Here is a 17168-nt window from a genome sequence, read left to right on the forward strand (position 1 = left end):
GCACATCAAGATCAACCTGCATGTCCATGAATGATGGACTGTTCTAATATAGAAATTTAGCAGGCTAAAGGAAATTGTGGAAGAAGATCATTAACATCTCTTTGGGAATCATAACTTAAGAACTCGGATAGAACAATCAACCTTCTGCTCAGGGGTCCGAAACATTACTTGTGAGGGTAGAATTCTTAATGTGAGGAGGTCATCCAACTGGCTTATCAAAGATTGATGGCTCGACCAAGATGCCAACCAATGTCTGAAACTGTCCCGGAGGGTCATCTGCTGTCTTCCTTCGCCATCTAAAGCGGGAAAAGTCGCAGTATGACCTATGTTGTGTCACAGATCTCAAAACCAAACAAAATAAAAGAACTTTCTGCCAGCTTAACATCTTCCTCTCTTGAAAGAGCAGTGATTTTCTGTCAATGACCTTAACAATGGCATTGTACACATTGCACAGCAAATGGATTTAATTGTTCATTGTAATAGATGATCCTTTCAGGCATAAAGAGGTCCATAGTGGCCCATAGTTGCTCACCTGACCTTGACCATGAATATATATATATGACATACTTAATAGTGAATGGTAACATCTGTGTTTTATATAAAAACTTAAAACAGGTCAAGTGCTTAAGTAAAGCACCTTTCAATGTAACAGTAATGAACAGGGGACTATATAAATCTGGTATAACAAGTAAATGAAGTATTGCCATGCAATACAAAGTCCCCTACTGGAACTCTGAAGGCACGTTATTTTCTCTACTGCAGTATAACATAATGAACTTATATCTGTCAATGATGCATAAACAATATTGTACTATATACAATATGTTATAACAAAACACTTGGATTAAAATTTGCATATATAAAAACCTACAGTTGTTTTCATATGGAATTTTTTTGGCCAATTATAATATAAGTCCACAAGAAACTCTTTACCAGGTAGAGATAGGTCAAAATACATCTAACAACTGGATGTAACATGCATGTTGTAACACAGAAAAGTGGTCTCAATTTTTCCCTACGGTCAGTAAAAAAGTTACAACATAATCTATTCATAGTAAAAACAAAAGGACGTAATTCTAAAAACAAGGGTGCCTCATGGTGGTGAACATTTGTGCCAAGTTACATCAAAATCCTTCCATGCATGAAGAAGAAATGCTCCGGACAGTCATTTTTTAAATCTGACCTTTGACCTCTAAGTGTGACCATGACATAAGACCTATTGACCTGGTTCTTGCACATGACAATCCGTGTCATGGTGATGAACATTTGTGCCAAGTTACATCAAAATCCCTCCATGCATGAAGAAATGCTCCTGACAAAATCTTTCTTGTATCTGACTTTTGGCCTCTATATGTGACCTTGACCTTAGACCCGGGTTTTGCACATGACATGTTGTCTCATCCAAGGGAATATTTGTGCAAACTGATATTTAAACCCTGTTTTGCATGACCGGACAGGAAAAAAATCCTATTGACCTTTGATCTCAAAGTGTGACCTTGACCTGTAAGCTAGGGTTCTGGGTGTTGCGCATGACAGGTCATCTCATCATGGGGAACATTTATGCCAAGAACTTTTGTAATCCCTTGATGGATGACAAGAGTTCTTGACAGGACAGGAAAACAACCTATTAACCTTTGACCTCCAATTGTAACCTTGACCTTTGAGCTAGGGGTGTGAGTTTTACGCATGACATGTTGTCTCATCATGGGGAACATTTCAGCTAAATAATATTAAAATCCCTACATAGATGGCAGAGTTATGGACCGGACAGGAACAAAGCCCTGTTGACCTTTGACCAAAATTGTGACCTTGACATTTGAGTCAGGGGTCCGGGATTTGCGCATGACACGTCGTCTCATCATGTAGAACATTTTTGCCAAGTGATATTAAAATCTCTTAATGATTGACAGAGTTATGGACCGGACAAGAAACAGACCCTTTTCATGCCATGTTAACATTTAACTGCTATTAAAGTGTGACCTTGACCTTTGAGCTAAGGGTCTGAAGGTTGTGTATGACATATTGTCTTATTATGAGGTACATTTGTGCCAAGTAATATTAAAATCCCTTCATGGATGGCAGAGTTATGGAGGGGACAGGAAAAAAGCCCCGTTGACCTCCAACTGTGACCTTGACTTTTGAGCTAGGGGTCTGGGTTTTGCACATGACATGTCGTCTTACCATGGGGAACATTTGTGCCAAGTCATATTAAAATCCCTTTAAGGATGACGGAGTTATGGACCGGACACGAAATTGCGGACAGACGGACAGAATGACGGAAAAGCGCATCTCTATAGTCCCCGAAACTGAACCAGTAGGGGACTAATAATAAAGTGCTCCCATTTGAACAAATTCCAGCGAGTCCCTCACCATGATGCTAAGGACCAAGTTAAATTTAGATCTATTCAAGAGAAAGTCATTCAAAGGTATTCCTATTTTTACATCTACTGGTCCCTTAATGTGCCTCCCATAAATTTTGAAGAAGTTCATTTTATTTTTTTTTTTTTTTTGTTGGATTTAACGTTGCACTGACACATGATAGGTCATCTGGCGACTTTCCAGCTTTAATGGTGGAGGAAGACCCCAAGTGCCCCTCCGTGCATTATTTCATCACGAGCGGGCACCTGGGTAGAACCACCGACCTTCCGTAAGCCAGCTGGATGGCTTCCTCACATGAAGAATTCAACTCCCCGAGTGAGGCTCGAACCCACATCGATGAGGGGCAAGTGATTTGAAGTCAGCGACCTTAACCACTCGGCCACCGAGGCCCCCTGAAGAAGTTTAAGAGAGGACTTTACAAGAAACCTACTCTGAAATTTGGATCAGTTAGTCCCACTTCCACTAAATGTGAGCGAGACAACCATACACTCTACCTGCTACAGTACTCCTGTAATTCTCTCATTTGATAATCTTGCAATGGTAACTCTTCCAACTTCAGCAACTCAAACAAAACATCAACAGGAATCACTCCTTCCTCCCAGCTTTCATAAAATGCTTGAGAAAATAGTTCCGTATCACACCTGTACTTCAAAGGCAGGAAACTAGTCCATACTTCAAAGAATACTTTATAGTCCTGCTCTTTCAAGGCAGCTTTCAAAATTTGGGTGCATGCAGTAAGTGCACCTAATGCTATTTGACCTTCATTTTTCACCTTCAAGTCCAGCAGTGGAATACTCTGCCTCCATTCTCTTGTTTTGGAAATGCTCTGGGCAATTCTGTTTCCTGAGGTATATATTAATTTATGCTTATCATTTGTTTTCATGAACTTTTCGAATTCGTCTAGAACAATATCTTCATACTTTTCAGCACAATTCAAGAAGAATTCAATTAGAACATACTTATTTGGTTCCCTTTTCGACTTGATGTAATTAAAAAAAGAAACACTTAAATCAGGCATTGCGCTCAAAGACTTCATTATTGAATAATCAAGACCAACTGCTAAGCTTGGTACTTCCGTCAGAATTTCACTCTCAAGATTTTCCCATTCTGAATGGCTCATTGTGAAATCATCTTTCCGGCATTTTATACTTTCATGAAATTCAAGAAATCTGTGGCTGTATCTTGGGCGTGGTAAATAACTAGGTACAGAAAAACTTTTATCATTACTCATATTTCTTTTACAGTTTGATATGCTGAGTAATGCTTGGTTCCATGGCTGCAATACCAAGTTCATCTGTTGTTTATTGGTGATGTTTGCACCAGAAGAAAAAGACTTCTGGTTAAGTCTCATTGATCTTCCAGTATTAAAGCTCCATAAACATGTCCTCAGAGACACAACCGTACCAAAAGGTTGCCTGTATAACAGTAACTTGTGAATCATCTCAATGTAGACAGGCTACGGTGAAACCTACAAAAAATGACAATTTTTATTACGAACAATTTATCAAAGTGTGTGACAAATAATATTTATGATAACTGACATCATCATGTTCTTAAGACTTTTAGCCGTAACAAATCAAAGAGCATACTCTGACTCAGTGGCTAAATCATTGAACTAGCACCTGAGCAACCTGGATTCAAATCCCGCCCTAGGCAGTTGGGATTTTTTCGTCATAAAATGCTATGCTCTTTGATTTGTTACGGCTAAAAGTCAAAAGATGGGGGGCTCATCCAGGAAACGGACTTTATTTTGTGCTGAAAATGGCACTTTCTATGCCAAAATGACTTACACATTATCATAAATGATGACTTCTTTGAAGAGGGAAAGTGTTTCGGTCACTTATGCATAGCCTACACATTTAAAGCCAATCTATGTCAACTGTGTCAGGGAGTCCACTCTTTGGCTCAGTAGTTAGAGCATTGGACTAGCACCCGAGTGACCTGGGTTTTAATCAAGATATTGAGCGAAAACCATTTTAAATGTTTAGGTCCGTGTGACCTTGACCTCTGATCCAATGACCCGAAATCAATAGGGGTATTGTACACATCAAGGCTTTCTGTGAAATACTTGTCCAGATATTGACGGGAAACCATTTTCAAAGTTCATGTCCCTGTGACCCTTTGACCGAGTGACCCCAAAATCAATAGGAGTCATGTACACATCAAGACCAACATACCTACGTGGTTTCAAAGTCCTAGGTGAAATACTTGTCCAGATACTGAGTGAACAAAAAGGTTCACATGAGACTCATTATTTCCATCCATCCGCCCACCCACTTGCCCATCCGCCCGGACAGACCTAATCACAAGCCTTCGAAAACCCGGCCAAAATTGAAAATGAAACGAATCTGATTAGTATCTTATACTGTTATGTAGTATTTTAGTCGTATCAATAACAAAAATAATCAACATGACTTTCCAGGCATGATCATCGTGCAAATAATGAAAATAATCGGCATGACTATCGTGCAGTTAACTAAAATAATCGGCACGACGTTCGGGGATAAGGAAAATTATCGGCATAATCATGGCATTGTCCCCTATACGGTAGCTTCCAATTTATCGCTATCCTCCTACGAGTCTAACAACAGCTACTCCTTGCTATCCGAGACCGACCCAGATACTGAGCACCATCCTACCCAAAGTTCTCGTCCAATTAAAATTCTGACCTCAAGAGCCTCATTGTCAATTTTCAATCCATCGTAAACAAAAAATTTGAGCTGCACTCCCTACTTCAAACTGAAAATCCGGACATCATCCTGGTTAACATCAAATCACACTGATAATGAAATATTTCCCCCTTCCCTAGGTTACACCCCATACAGACTAGACAGGAAAACAGGCCAAGCTGGTGGGGGTGTATTCATTTTGGTCAAAAACCATATAGTGGTCTCTGAAATAAAGGAGTTACAAACAGATTTTGAACTCATATGGTTAAAACTGGAATTGGTAGGTTCAAAGCCCCTTTACATTGCATCTTACTACAGACCACATGAGCAGGATGAGGACAGTTTAACAGAATTTCGAAAATCTTTAGACAAGGTCACCAAACTCAAAGGTAAAATTTGGATTCCTGGAGACTTTAATTTCCTAAAACTGTCCTGGGACCCTGAGGGCACGCCAACTCTGAAACCTGGCTGCTCTCACAGTAGAATTTATGAAGAATTTCTCTATCATTAATGATTTCTCCCTCCAACAAAGGGTTAGTCTTCCTACAAGGTTAAACAATACTTTAGACCTCTTCCTTACCTCAAACCCAACTTTGGTCAAGCATGTTAACACTATGGCGGGAATTTCTGATCATGATATAGTACAAGTTCACTCAGATGTTAAGCCAAGGTTCAATAAAATGATACCCCGCCTAGTTCACTTATATAAAAAAGCAGACTGGTCAAAATTTCAGCAGTTCATAAAGTCTAAATCGCCTTCCATGTCCATGTTTAAAGATTATAACACACAGTCAGTTGAAGACCTATGGTCAGAATTCAAAGAGGTACTATCTGAAGGTAAGAATCTATTCATTCCAACCAAGAGAATAGGTTCAAGACCCCAACTACCATGGAGTACCCAAAGCATTAAACGTCAAATTAGAAAATTAGAAAAAGTATCAAACAAGCCCATGACAGCTACATAGATCATGTCCTTGAATGTCAAGACAATCCGGAAAACCCCCAAACAGGTCAAAACTTCTTTCGCAAGCAACTTTTCTCCCTTGCCAAAAATGCCAAGCAAGATTCCCAAGGCATTTCTCATCTTCTAGAAAAAGGTCAACTTCATACTGATGACAAAAAGAAGGCCAATATCCTCAATCGTCAATTCCAATCTGTAATTACCCCAATGTCACCTCTCAAATTAGGCCAACTCTGTAAAATGAAAGTGCAATCTCTACTCCCTATACCAACTGTTTACCAGCCAAAATATCCCCTAATGCCAAAGGTCACTATCAGCATAAATGCTGTTCAGAAACTCCTCTCTTCCCTTAAAATAGACAAAGCATGTGGTTCCAATGGTCTCAAGCCGATCCTTCTTAAAAATCTTAGCAAACAAATCTCACCACTAGTCACTAAGCTCTTCCAAAGCTCCCTTGACATGGGCACTATCCCAGCTGACTGGTCCAAGGCTAATGTCACTCCTCTGTTTAAGAAGGGCGACAAAAGCAATCCTGCAAATTACCGGCCTATTTCCCCAACTTGCATTCTTTGTAAGTTACTGGAACACATTATTACCAAGCAATTTCAGGTTAACAATATCCTCTATGACCTACAGCATGGGTTCAGAGAGAAAAGGTCATGCGAAACTCAGTTACTTGAACTTGTAGAAGATCTATCTCGAAACTTAATTCAAAGCTACCAGACGTACTTATTTGTTTGTTTTGGGTTTAATGCCGTTTTTCAACAGTATTTCAGTCATATAACTGCGGGCAGTTAACCTAACCAGTGTTCCTGGATTCTCTACCAGTACAAACCTGTTCTCTGCAAGTAACTGCCAACTTCCCCATATGAATCAGAGGTGGAGGACTAATGATTTCAGACACAATGTCATTTATCAAATAGTCAAGGAGAACATACGCCCCGCCTGAGGATCGAACTCGCGACCCCGCGATCCGTAGACCAACGCTCTTACCTACTGAGCTAAGCGGGCGGGCTACCAGACGGACTTAATCCTTCTGGACTTCTCTAAAGCATTCGACAAGGTTAACCTTCTGAAACTTCTGTACAAACTTCATCAACATGGTGTTCAGGGCATCACGTCGCTATGGGTCAAGTCTTTCTTGATTGGCAGGCGCCAGTCCGTCCTTGTGAATCGTGAAGCATCAGATGAAGTTCCAGTAACGTCCGGAGTCCCATAGGGCTCTGTCCTAGGCCCCCTTCTATTCTTATTCTACATAAATGACCTGCCTGAAAATCTGATTTCACAGGTCTGTTTATTCGCCGATGACACTGCTATCTATTTAATGTAAATAGTTCTGCCTAAGAAAACATCCTCTAGCAAGACTTGAATAGGTTACAGTTATGGGAAAGTAAGTGGGACATGGAGTTTAATCCCTCAAAATGTACAGTTATGAACGTAACAAGGTCAAAACAAGAGCACCACCTTGCAGGTGCTGACGCTCATCTGATTTTTTTGTATAATAGAAATATTGTCCTACCCATGATTTTCTAAGTCTAAAAAGGGCCATCATTCTTGCAAAAAGCAGGATAGAGTTATGTTTCTTGATGTACAGCGTCCTCTTATGATGGTGAAAAACTGTTGCAAGTTTTAATTTAATAGCTTTGATAGTTTATGAGAAAAGCTGACTTAAACATAATACTCAACCAAGAAAACTGATTTTCTAAGTCCAAAATGGGCAATAATTATTGCAAAAAGCAGGATGGAGTTATGTTTCTTGCTGTACAGAAAAAAGGTCAATATTTCACTCTCTTTATTCATAGAAATTTTGACTATTGTTAAGGGCTCTAAAAAGCATTTCTAGATGTTTATAGTTAAGTATTCATTACATGTACATTTTTGATCATTGCATTAATTTTGAATACTTATCAAATGATATCTCCCAAAAACCATTGCCAGTATTTACCAAGGGTTTTTACATTACTTTTTTTTTTCAAAGTATTCAAGTCTTTTGCTTTAAAAATGTCACCAAGGATGTCAGCTATAAGTTTGAAACCAAGATCATGTTACATAATAAAAAGGTCTGTTTCAGGTCACATTGTACACTAATATTTATCAAAATTCATGTTATATTGATAAGGTCTTTCATTTATATTTCATTAACAGAGAAGTGTTAAAACAGATTGTTCCTCAAATTTTGATGTTAATTATCATAAACTAGAAATGTGTCCATGGGACACAGATGCCCCCACTACATGACATTAAAATGACAATTTTTTCCTAGGTCAGGGGCCATAACTCCTACAATACTGAATGAATCCAGACGCGAAACCCAGGTGCACAACTGCACATGCTGACCAACATTCCTGTAAACTTTGGTGACTCTAGGTCAAATACTTTTGGAGCTACGTGCAACACAACATTAAAATGACCAATCTTTAACTAAGTCAGGGGCCATAACTCCTACATGACTGAATGAATCCGGATGCAAAACCCAAGGTGCACAACTGCACATGCTGACCAACATTCTTGTAAACTTTGGTGACTCTAGGTCAAATACTTTTGGAGCTATGCGCGACACAACATTAAAATGACCAATTTTTTACTAAGTCAGGGGCTATAACTTCTACATGACTGAATGAATCCGGAAGCGAAACCCCAGGTGCACGACTACACATGCTGACCAACATTCCTGTAAAGTTTTGTGACTCTACGTCAAATACTTTTGGAGCTAGGCACGACACAACATTCTCAGAAGGACAGACGGACGTACAAGGGCAAATCTATATGCTCCCCCCCCACAAAGTGGGGGCATAAAAATTGACACTGATAGCTTTTTTGAAGGAATTAATATGGAAAATTTGCATACGACATTGAGTGTTATTAGAATCTTGAACGGACATTCTAAACTCATCTTAGCTTTCGAAATTCATTAAAAATTGTGGATTTTCTAGTTGAAATTATGGTAGGACCAGACTGCTTAGTTATATACTTTTTATAGTAAACAATGGTGTAATTTAAAGCTTGCATGAAAAAATCTTACAGGGCACTTTTCACGTGCTCTTACACATGGTCAGTTTTTGTTTATTGCAAGCTAAAATTGAGTAAACGACCGGATTTTGATTTTGTAAATCAACAATGACCGGGCTAGTGATGCTTTAGATTTATGGTTGCCCGGCGGGCTTACTTCCAGATTTTTTTGGTAATCCCGACAAAAATTTCTGGTAACCCGCGGGCTCCAGGCAATTGATTTGTTGGACACTGCATAAACTATTAACTGGCTTTCCAATGGGACAACAAGTCTCGGTTTTATCAACACCTTTGAACAGTTTTATATGGTAGCAATCGTAACCTTCTTTTTTGCCACATAGATTCTATTACACAAAGTTTCTTTATCGTTTGAATTAACTTGAACTCAATATATCTTTTAAAATGTGCTTTTGATAATGACATGCTGTAAGAAACTTTTAAGATCTATTCCTCAGTTTTAGAATTTTACTGATTAGAATAATCATTTACGTAAAATAAACATATTATTGTTAAAAAATATATTTGCAAGAGGACCCATCAAGATTTCAAAAGTAGCAAAATGGTTTATTCTAGATGAGAATGGTTCTTCAGTTATCACCATTAAAAATCAAGTAGGTAAACAGATTTATGATCAGCAGCATAACACTTGACCACTAGCATGATGTACCAAATTATCCATGGGTAATCTAATAGCCATAGGTGCCAATCATCTCTCTGTATTTCGGATCGTACCAGACTGATAATTTCAACATCATTCCTCTGCGAAAATCTGAAAATTTCTAAAATAGGAGAGATTGCCCTGACGTCACGCATCAACATCTGTTTATCTGGTGGTGGGCAAAACAAATATTTTTACATCATTTGTGTATGGGATCGGAATTTTTAATTTTTAATAACTTTTTCGTTCATTTATGGATTTTGAAAATTCAAAAAGTTTTGAAATGCTTATGATTTTCATATTTTCTTATTCAAATATCTTTTGAAAACGAATAAACATTTTAAATGATACGATTTTAATAGCTGCGTAGCGTTGCTCCAAATTTTTAGAAAAAACACTGTAAGTTAAGCGTTCATAATTAATCCATTTTATTTCGAAATAATAATTAAAAGTTATCAATAAATTGCTTGTTTTATATCCTTTCCACTGATCAAAAAATTATTGTTATCATTTATGTTTTACGAAAGTTTAAGCCGTTAGAAAAACATCACTGTTAACAAAAAAATCATGGAGCTCAGCGTCTGCCCACCTGATCTTTGTCTTATCAGTTCTAAAAATAGAATATACAATGGATTTGTATACAAGGCCTAACTATATTAAAGGTACCAGCGTGGGAGCCATCTGGTCTAGTCGCGTAATGGCTGCCAGGTATTTGAACACTAATTTTTAACTTGGCATGGAACAGAGGTCTAAATTAAAGCTAGTTTCTGTTTAAATTTCATTGTGGATGTATTTGTGACATTTTGGTAGGAAAAATGTGAGAGCAGGTTGTATTTGGTGAAGTGAATCTCAGTTGTAGTATGAGTAGTACTTCAAGGTCACAGCAGTGTGATTTTGATGTCAGTTTACAGTAAGCAAATGTGACCAGAGAAATCTCTCTTAGAAGATATATGATCCCTACTTTTCTCTTCATTTTATATCAGTTTTATCATAACTCTTTAAAATGAGGTAAGGATTTGTTCTCTGAAATGGGTCTAGCTATGTTTGGAAGCTCTTGAAAAAAAGTCAGTTGATCAGGTTGGATATCCGGGCACTTCAGCGTATCGCATTGCGTAGCAACAAGCGGAGGTGACAGCAAACGCTAAATTGTAATTGAAAAGCGTTTCATGTTTCACTAGTGCTGGTTGTTTTTCTTTGCTTAAAGTAAAATTTCGGGCAATATTAATAAATCAGTGAATTTATATTTTAGCATGATGTTCCAGAAATCACTCCTGAGAAAGAAAACTTTCTTTTTTAGGTTTCAGACGTGATATTCATCATTGATCTGTGTAAGCTGCAAGGTCCCATATTTGAGATGGACTGGAGGAAAATCATAATTTAAAAAATCGGAGGTCTTTTAAAAATAAATAAAATAGAGAATCTAGCTCGCCTAATTAGGTTTCTCCATTTGTTTCACTTTTCTCGTTCTATTTTGTAGCCTGCCATTGAAATAGTTCTGAAAGCCAGATAGCTTAAACTGTGGTGTCAAAAGTGATTCAGTCACGCCAAATTTAATTAAATCAACACCTCTTACCTAAATTCTGATTCATGTGAGATTTAATGAGAGGTGTCATAATTTAAAGCTTAATAGTACATTATGCATAAATACTGGAGAAGGGATTTTTTTCTCCCTCGAAGCATATCAGGATCACAATATAAGGTCTTTATCTGCATTTATAACACAAAGGGATTTTTTATATGTTACAATTGTTTTAAATGTAATATGACATCTAGTGCTACTGTGTTACACATGGAAATAAAATGATATATGATAACTGCATGCTAGCTTCTTTTTAAGAAAAGCCAGGACCTATCAATAAATGGATGACTTCTATTTACGAAAATACTGATCTCTGCTTTGTAGTAAATTGTCAATTATTTAAAACTGTGAACGATAACTTGCATCCATATTTTTTGTTAATTTGTTAGTCATGTCACAATTGACTGCTTCCACATACCACAAAATTAAAGCATTCATTCCAGTCATAAGTCATAAATCACTATGGAAACCAATCAGTATGTGGTATATCAATTAATTAATGAAAATCAGTTTTGACCAGTTCCTAATGACTATCACTAATTAATAGACTGATTTCCTGTTTGTTTTATCCTTCTGATGTACCCCTTCGGGGCCTTATGGTAATTTCCTGTCTTATCCGTTTGATGTATGCCTTCAGGGTCTTATGATATTTGGAAGATACACATTATTGTTATTAGCGTGTCAACTGACAAAGGAATTAATAGAGCTGCTACATAATTAATACACATGCCTGAGCATATTTAGTTCATTTGAAATTTTAAAATCAATTCACAAAAGTAATTTTTGACTGGAAGGACATTTTCTTCTAAAAAAAAAATACTGCAATAAGATTACTTAGAATAAAGTATAAGTTTTCAACTTTATTTAAATGACTTTCATACTTAATGTACTTCGACATTATAGCATTTTAATCATAACTGATCCATAGCACCGAAGAGCTGACAATACCTAATTTGTCACTTTTTTCAGACCGTTTTAAAATGCAACAAAATCAATATTACAAAAACCCTACTTTTGTTGAAAAATATATAGATTGTACCATAGCGTAAGGACTGTAGATAATAAAAAAATTACTCTTGATTTATTTGAAAATAAAAACATCACAACCCACACCGCTAGTTAATTCGCTACGAATTGCCGGGTCCTGCTTTCACCTCCAAGGTGATTTGCATAATCGATTGCTCCGGATGTGACGTCATGCCGACCTGATCAGTTTTATATAGAATATATAGGGAAAACTATTTAGATGGTTGTGACCTACAAACACGATCTCTCCTATCAGGGTCTTTCAAAAATGAGTGACCCTGCTCCTATAGGTTAAAGGTCAGTAATTCAAATCCTTCTTTGTTTCATATAAAAAATGACAACTTCATGTCGTCTTTACGTATCTTTAGAGAACATCACTTTTTCCTACACCTATTTTTCATGAAAGTTCTATCAGAAATGAACGAAAAAATATAAGGAAAATAGGGGGTTGAATAGTCTAAGAGTGAAAGCAAAATAGAGAACTTTCACCGTGCGTAACTCAATATTTTTAAAGATGTGTAACTCTACCCATTCTGTTTAAGTAGTAAATTCTCTTTGAACACCAAAAAATCGCTTATAAGATTCATCTTTTTCCATTTTTGTACAAAACATCAATAATAAGTCTTGAAAGAAGTAAAAACTTATTAGTAAAAAAGGAAAATAAAGAAAAAAAAAATTGGTCCCAGTAGGGCTTGAACCTACGCCCCCTAAGAATTACAGTAAAAGTATGTTTATGGTAGGAATTAAATACTCTTCAAAAAGGAGGTTCTCTATTAGTGATCTAATACCTTAAATAAGGTCAAAATTCAAAAATTTTCAAATTCCATTATTACACTGGGACCCCTTTATAACGCTGTCGTCAGGGTCCAAGGTTCGAGACCCGCGGATCTAGCGGGGTTAAATTTATAACGCGGGTTGGCCGTATATGCCGATTGCGCAATACCCCACCCACCCGTAATGCATTAGACGTATTTTGAACGCTGCTTTTTTCAAATAACAAATTCTAAGCGTATAAAGGGGACATTGATTTACCTTATATGCTACTGGAAAATACATTTAAAATATTATAACGCTGTGTCATCTTCCCATTTCGTCGTAATTCTAAAAGAAAGTTCTGAATCCCGGAAGTAAACATATAACGCTGTGTGAGAAGCGCGCGGTCGTATAAATCACAATAGCGCGGGGTTTTTAAACACGTGGAAAATAAATAAAAATGTAGAGTTACGAAGGAGAAAAAACGCAAACAGTTTTACAAAATGGATAAAATAAGATAGAAAATAGTAAAATAATCTAGATCTACGATAATAAAAAAATGAGAATGGGATGATTATGAAAAACGGCTGCATTTTATTACAAAACTGGACATGTTGTTTGATTTTTTTATTCACTCAAATTTTCATGTCGTCTGCTTAATTGATGCAAACTTAAACGGCTTGATAGTTGACCAATGTTACACGCTTGTTATCAATGCAAACATTAATGTAATTTTGACACGGTGTTGATTGCCTAATTGTTACATGTCTACATGTATTCAAAATTTAACAAAGGCGTTACCAAACAAGTAAGCTAGCAGACAGTTATTGATTTTTTGTCATAGCTGTCATGGCAAAGGTGTTAAAGTACATAGGTACCTGCAGTTTTAACACTGGTTATGGTCAAATTAAATAACATTTAACGGATTCGTTTTTTTTTTTTTTAATAAATTTGGGAGCCAAGACCGTACCGCGTTATACCGAATACCGCAGTATATCGAATAGCGTTTGTTATAAAGGGTTTCGAGTGTATTTTGCATTGGAAACACTCTTTTATATCATATACAACTGATTTATGACTATTAAGACTAATTGCGATGTGTTTCGAGAAGAGTCTTATTTCAGCTCTTATAGGTTAAAGGTCAGTAATTCAAATCCTTCTTTGTTTCATATAAAAAATGACAACTTCATGTCGTCTTTACGTATCTTTAGAGAACATCACTTTTTCCTACACCTATTTTTCATGAAAGTTCTATCAGAAATGAACGAAAAAATGAAAAGAAAATAGGGGGTTGAATAGTTCCTAGTGAAATGCCAGTCAGTTGTGGTCTGCTACCCTAAAAATGGCACATATTTGCTCTCCTCCGCACAATAAACACCTACTTCCGGTTTCGATCTGCAAAACTTGCCATGTGGGTTGTATGAACATGAAAACTGTCTCATTTCATGCGGAATGTATTCTAGTAGCGAAAAAGTGTGATTAAAACACTCGTTCTACACAAATTTGTGCAAAAAATGGGAAAATTAGGATCTATTTATTATGGACTTCTTTCGACTACACCACGGAAGCACATTTTTGACCGAATTACTGACCTTATTCCTATAGGCTGATCACTACCAAATAGAATGTAAGCCTCCGCAGGTCTAGTCACAAGTAGTCCAAATATAAATAGTACTAATCTTTTTCCCTTTCCTAGTGCATTTTCTCGGCAGCAACGTGCTTACTTTTACCCTACTGCGTTTCAGTATGTATCACTTTGCATTCTGTTGAAATCAGCATGTTCCTATCGCATGCTAGATAAAAATGGCGGCGTAAGAATTTAATGTCACGAAAAGAGAAATTGAAAGAAGCGAAAAGTAGTAAATTCAGCGGGTTGTATTTAACAAACTGTAGTTTTCTTATATAAAAGTTAACACCCCCTTTTCTTTTTGTTTTTCTAAAGTAGTGATCTAGTTCTTTATGGGAATATAAGTCTCTGAAAATCTGATATGCTAGAAAATGTCGAAATCCCGTTATGAAGTGAGTGGATTTTATATGAAATAAAGAACAGCTGGATTTAGTGGTGTTCAGCCTATACACTGGCTTTTGTCTCCATGAAATTGAATTCGTCAAAAAAGGGAAAAATGTAGAAATATATTTATTATCAGTTTAGTGGCTAGTCTAGGCCGCACGCACAACTGTCAGGATAGGACGAGTGGATCTCGACATATACTTGTAACTTTACTGTACAAAAAATCAACAGAAAACGTTCCGACTTAGTCCAAATAATTGTACTCGAGAGTTGAATATCGTTAATATTTTTTGACTTGTCGATATCCGCCTCCGAGTACAAACCAGAAAAGGTAAAGAATGTGATAGCACTGTTCTCTTCTTTGCGTAAGTAACACCCAATGGAATCCGTTGGGCGGGAATTATGTTATAATAATGCAACGGATAAAAAAAAGAAATACATACATAGAAAGCTTGTAATTTTTCCTTTTCAATGATGTATATATTACCGAGATTTCTTGAGAAAAATTCAAACTATGGCAGTTAAAAAAATGCCAAGGTTTAACACTAGTGTACTACATATTGGAAAATGGCCGATCACCGGTAAACACATTACTACACGAAGCGTTTTCATTGGTCACGCCTCCACCGCCATTACATGAAGACGATTGAAACGTTAGAGGTTTAAATTTTTTACAACAGAAATTCTTGATAAATATGTCCTGTTCTTATGTTTTTTGTTTACTATTTATGATTTAAAACAACAGGTAAGCAGTTAGTGCTAAAGAAAAAGCGTGACTACTGATAAATCGTAATTTCAATTGACCACAGTTTTGATTGTTTCTGGTTGAGACCTCTAGGTAGACAACGTAAAATATCAAAATGTAAAATCGGTCTGCCCGAGGTCTCATTATTTAGACTAGTTCCGACTATACCTCGCGAAAACAGAGCCGGTGTAGACGCTTTAAAATTCAGTCGCTTACCGATAATGAGCGGTTGGGCTCGTTTCATCTTACCGGGCTATCCAGAACAGGGATCGGTACATTGAAATGCGCCGTCCCGCATTCGGTACATTCCATCTTCGTTTGAACATGTGTCAACTGATAAAACAAATGTATATAATGTTTATAGCAATACAAATAGTATTCAAAGAGAGAAAACATAAAAAATACATTTTTTGAAGAGTGAGATGGTTATTTAATTAACAGTTGCCAAAATACATTTTCTGGAATGTAAAGTAATTACAATCTGCAACAGTGAAAAGCGAGGTGAAACAAACACATGACAAAATGGTCTAAATATCTATTCCAATGGCTATTCTAGATTTGTTTGCAAAGTAATTATATTTTGAGAGGTTAATAAGAACCGTTTTGGAGGTAGAATTTAACAGTAAATACAATATACAATACAATAATTTTATTTAGCTTTAAACAATGTTACAATGTTTCTAGCTTCAAAGTAAATAAAATTTTGACAAGGTAAGCCAATGACAAAAATATGGTTTGAAGAATTTCTTTCTTAAATCTCTGTATTTCGGACAAACTAATAGGAAATGAAACTCTGATTCAATTTGATTCATATATTACAATTTAAGATTTACACATTCTTTGAGCCCTGGGTGTGTTATTATATCTCCCAGTTTCTGTGTATACAGGGATGATTATGTTAGATCTTCAAAAAGCTTTTGATATGGTCGACCACCAGATACTATGAAGGCGATGGGTATCGAGTCGGTGATGTGGTTTCGCTAATATTTAACTGGAAGGACTCAAGCTAGTAATGTGAATAATACTATGATTTTGACAATATAGTTTGTGGTGTTCCCCAGGATAGTATACTGGGACCTTTGTTATTTTTGTGCTATGTGAATGATATGGGTATTAGCATTAGTAAAACTTGCAAGTTAATTTTATATGCTGATGATAGCGCTATTCTTTTCTCTCATAAGAACCCTAATGTGATCAGTTCTGTTTTAGGTAATGAACTTGCTAATTGTAGTAAATGGCTGATATATAACAAACTATCAGTACATTTAGGAAAAAACAGAGTGTATTCTATTCGGCTCTAGACGTAAGCTCAATAAAATTTAAGACTTTTCAGTTCATTGTAATGGGCATACAATTAAGGCACAGGACTCTGTAAAAT

General features: G+C 36.5%; 1 protein-coding gene across 5 annotated transcripts in view; it reads right to left on the reverse strand.

The window, feature by feature from the left end:
- Window positions 1-16030, reverse strand: part of LOC123545017 (mitochondrial ribonuclease P catalytic subunit-like) — a 61877-nt gene extending 45847 nt beyond the window's left edge. Inside the window, exons 1-2 of one of the 5 annotated variants that reach the window (XM_045331231.2) lie at window positions 15959-16030; window positions 2874-3847 (exon numbers count right to left, since the gene is read on the reverse strand). In XM_045331231.2, the coding sequence (XP_045187166.2) occupies window positions 2874-3820 (947 nt within the window). In that variant the 5' untranslated portion in view covers window positions 3821-3847; window positions 15959-16030. Of the gene's footprint in view, window positions 1-2873; window positions 3848-7078; window positions 9593-9685; window positions 12229-15488; window positions 15785-15958 lie in introns of those variants that run through there. The other 4 variants (XM_053539457.1, XM_045331235.2, XM_053539450.1 and 1 more) reach the window with 4 other exon arrangements.
- Between the last annotated feature and the right edge of the window lie 1138 nt (window positions 16031-17168).

This window comes from Mercenaria mercenaria, chromosome 1 (assembly GCF_021730395.1).
Source record: "Mercenaria mercenaria strain notata chromosome 1, MADL_Memer_1, whole genome shotgun sequence".
In the NCBI taxonomy this organism is placed as follows: Eukaryota; Metazoa; Mollusca; class Bivalvia; order Venerida; family Veneridae; genus Mercenaria; species Mercenaria mercenaria.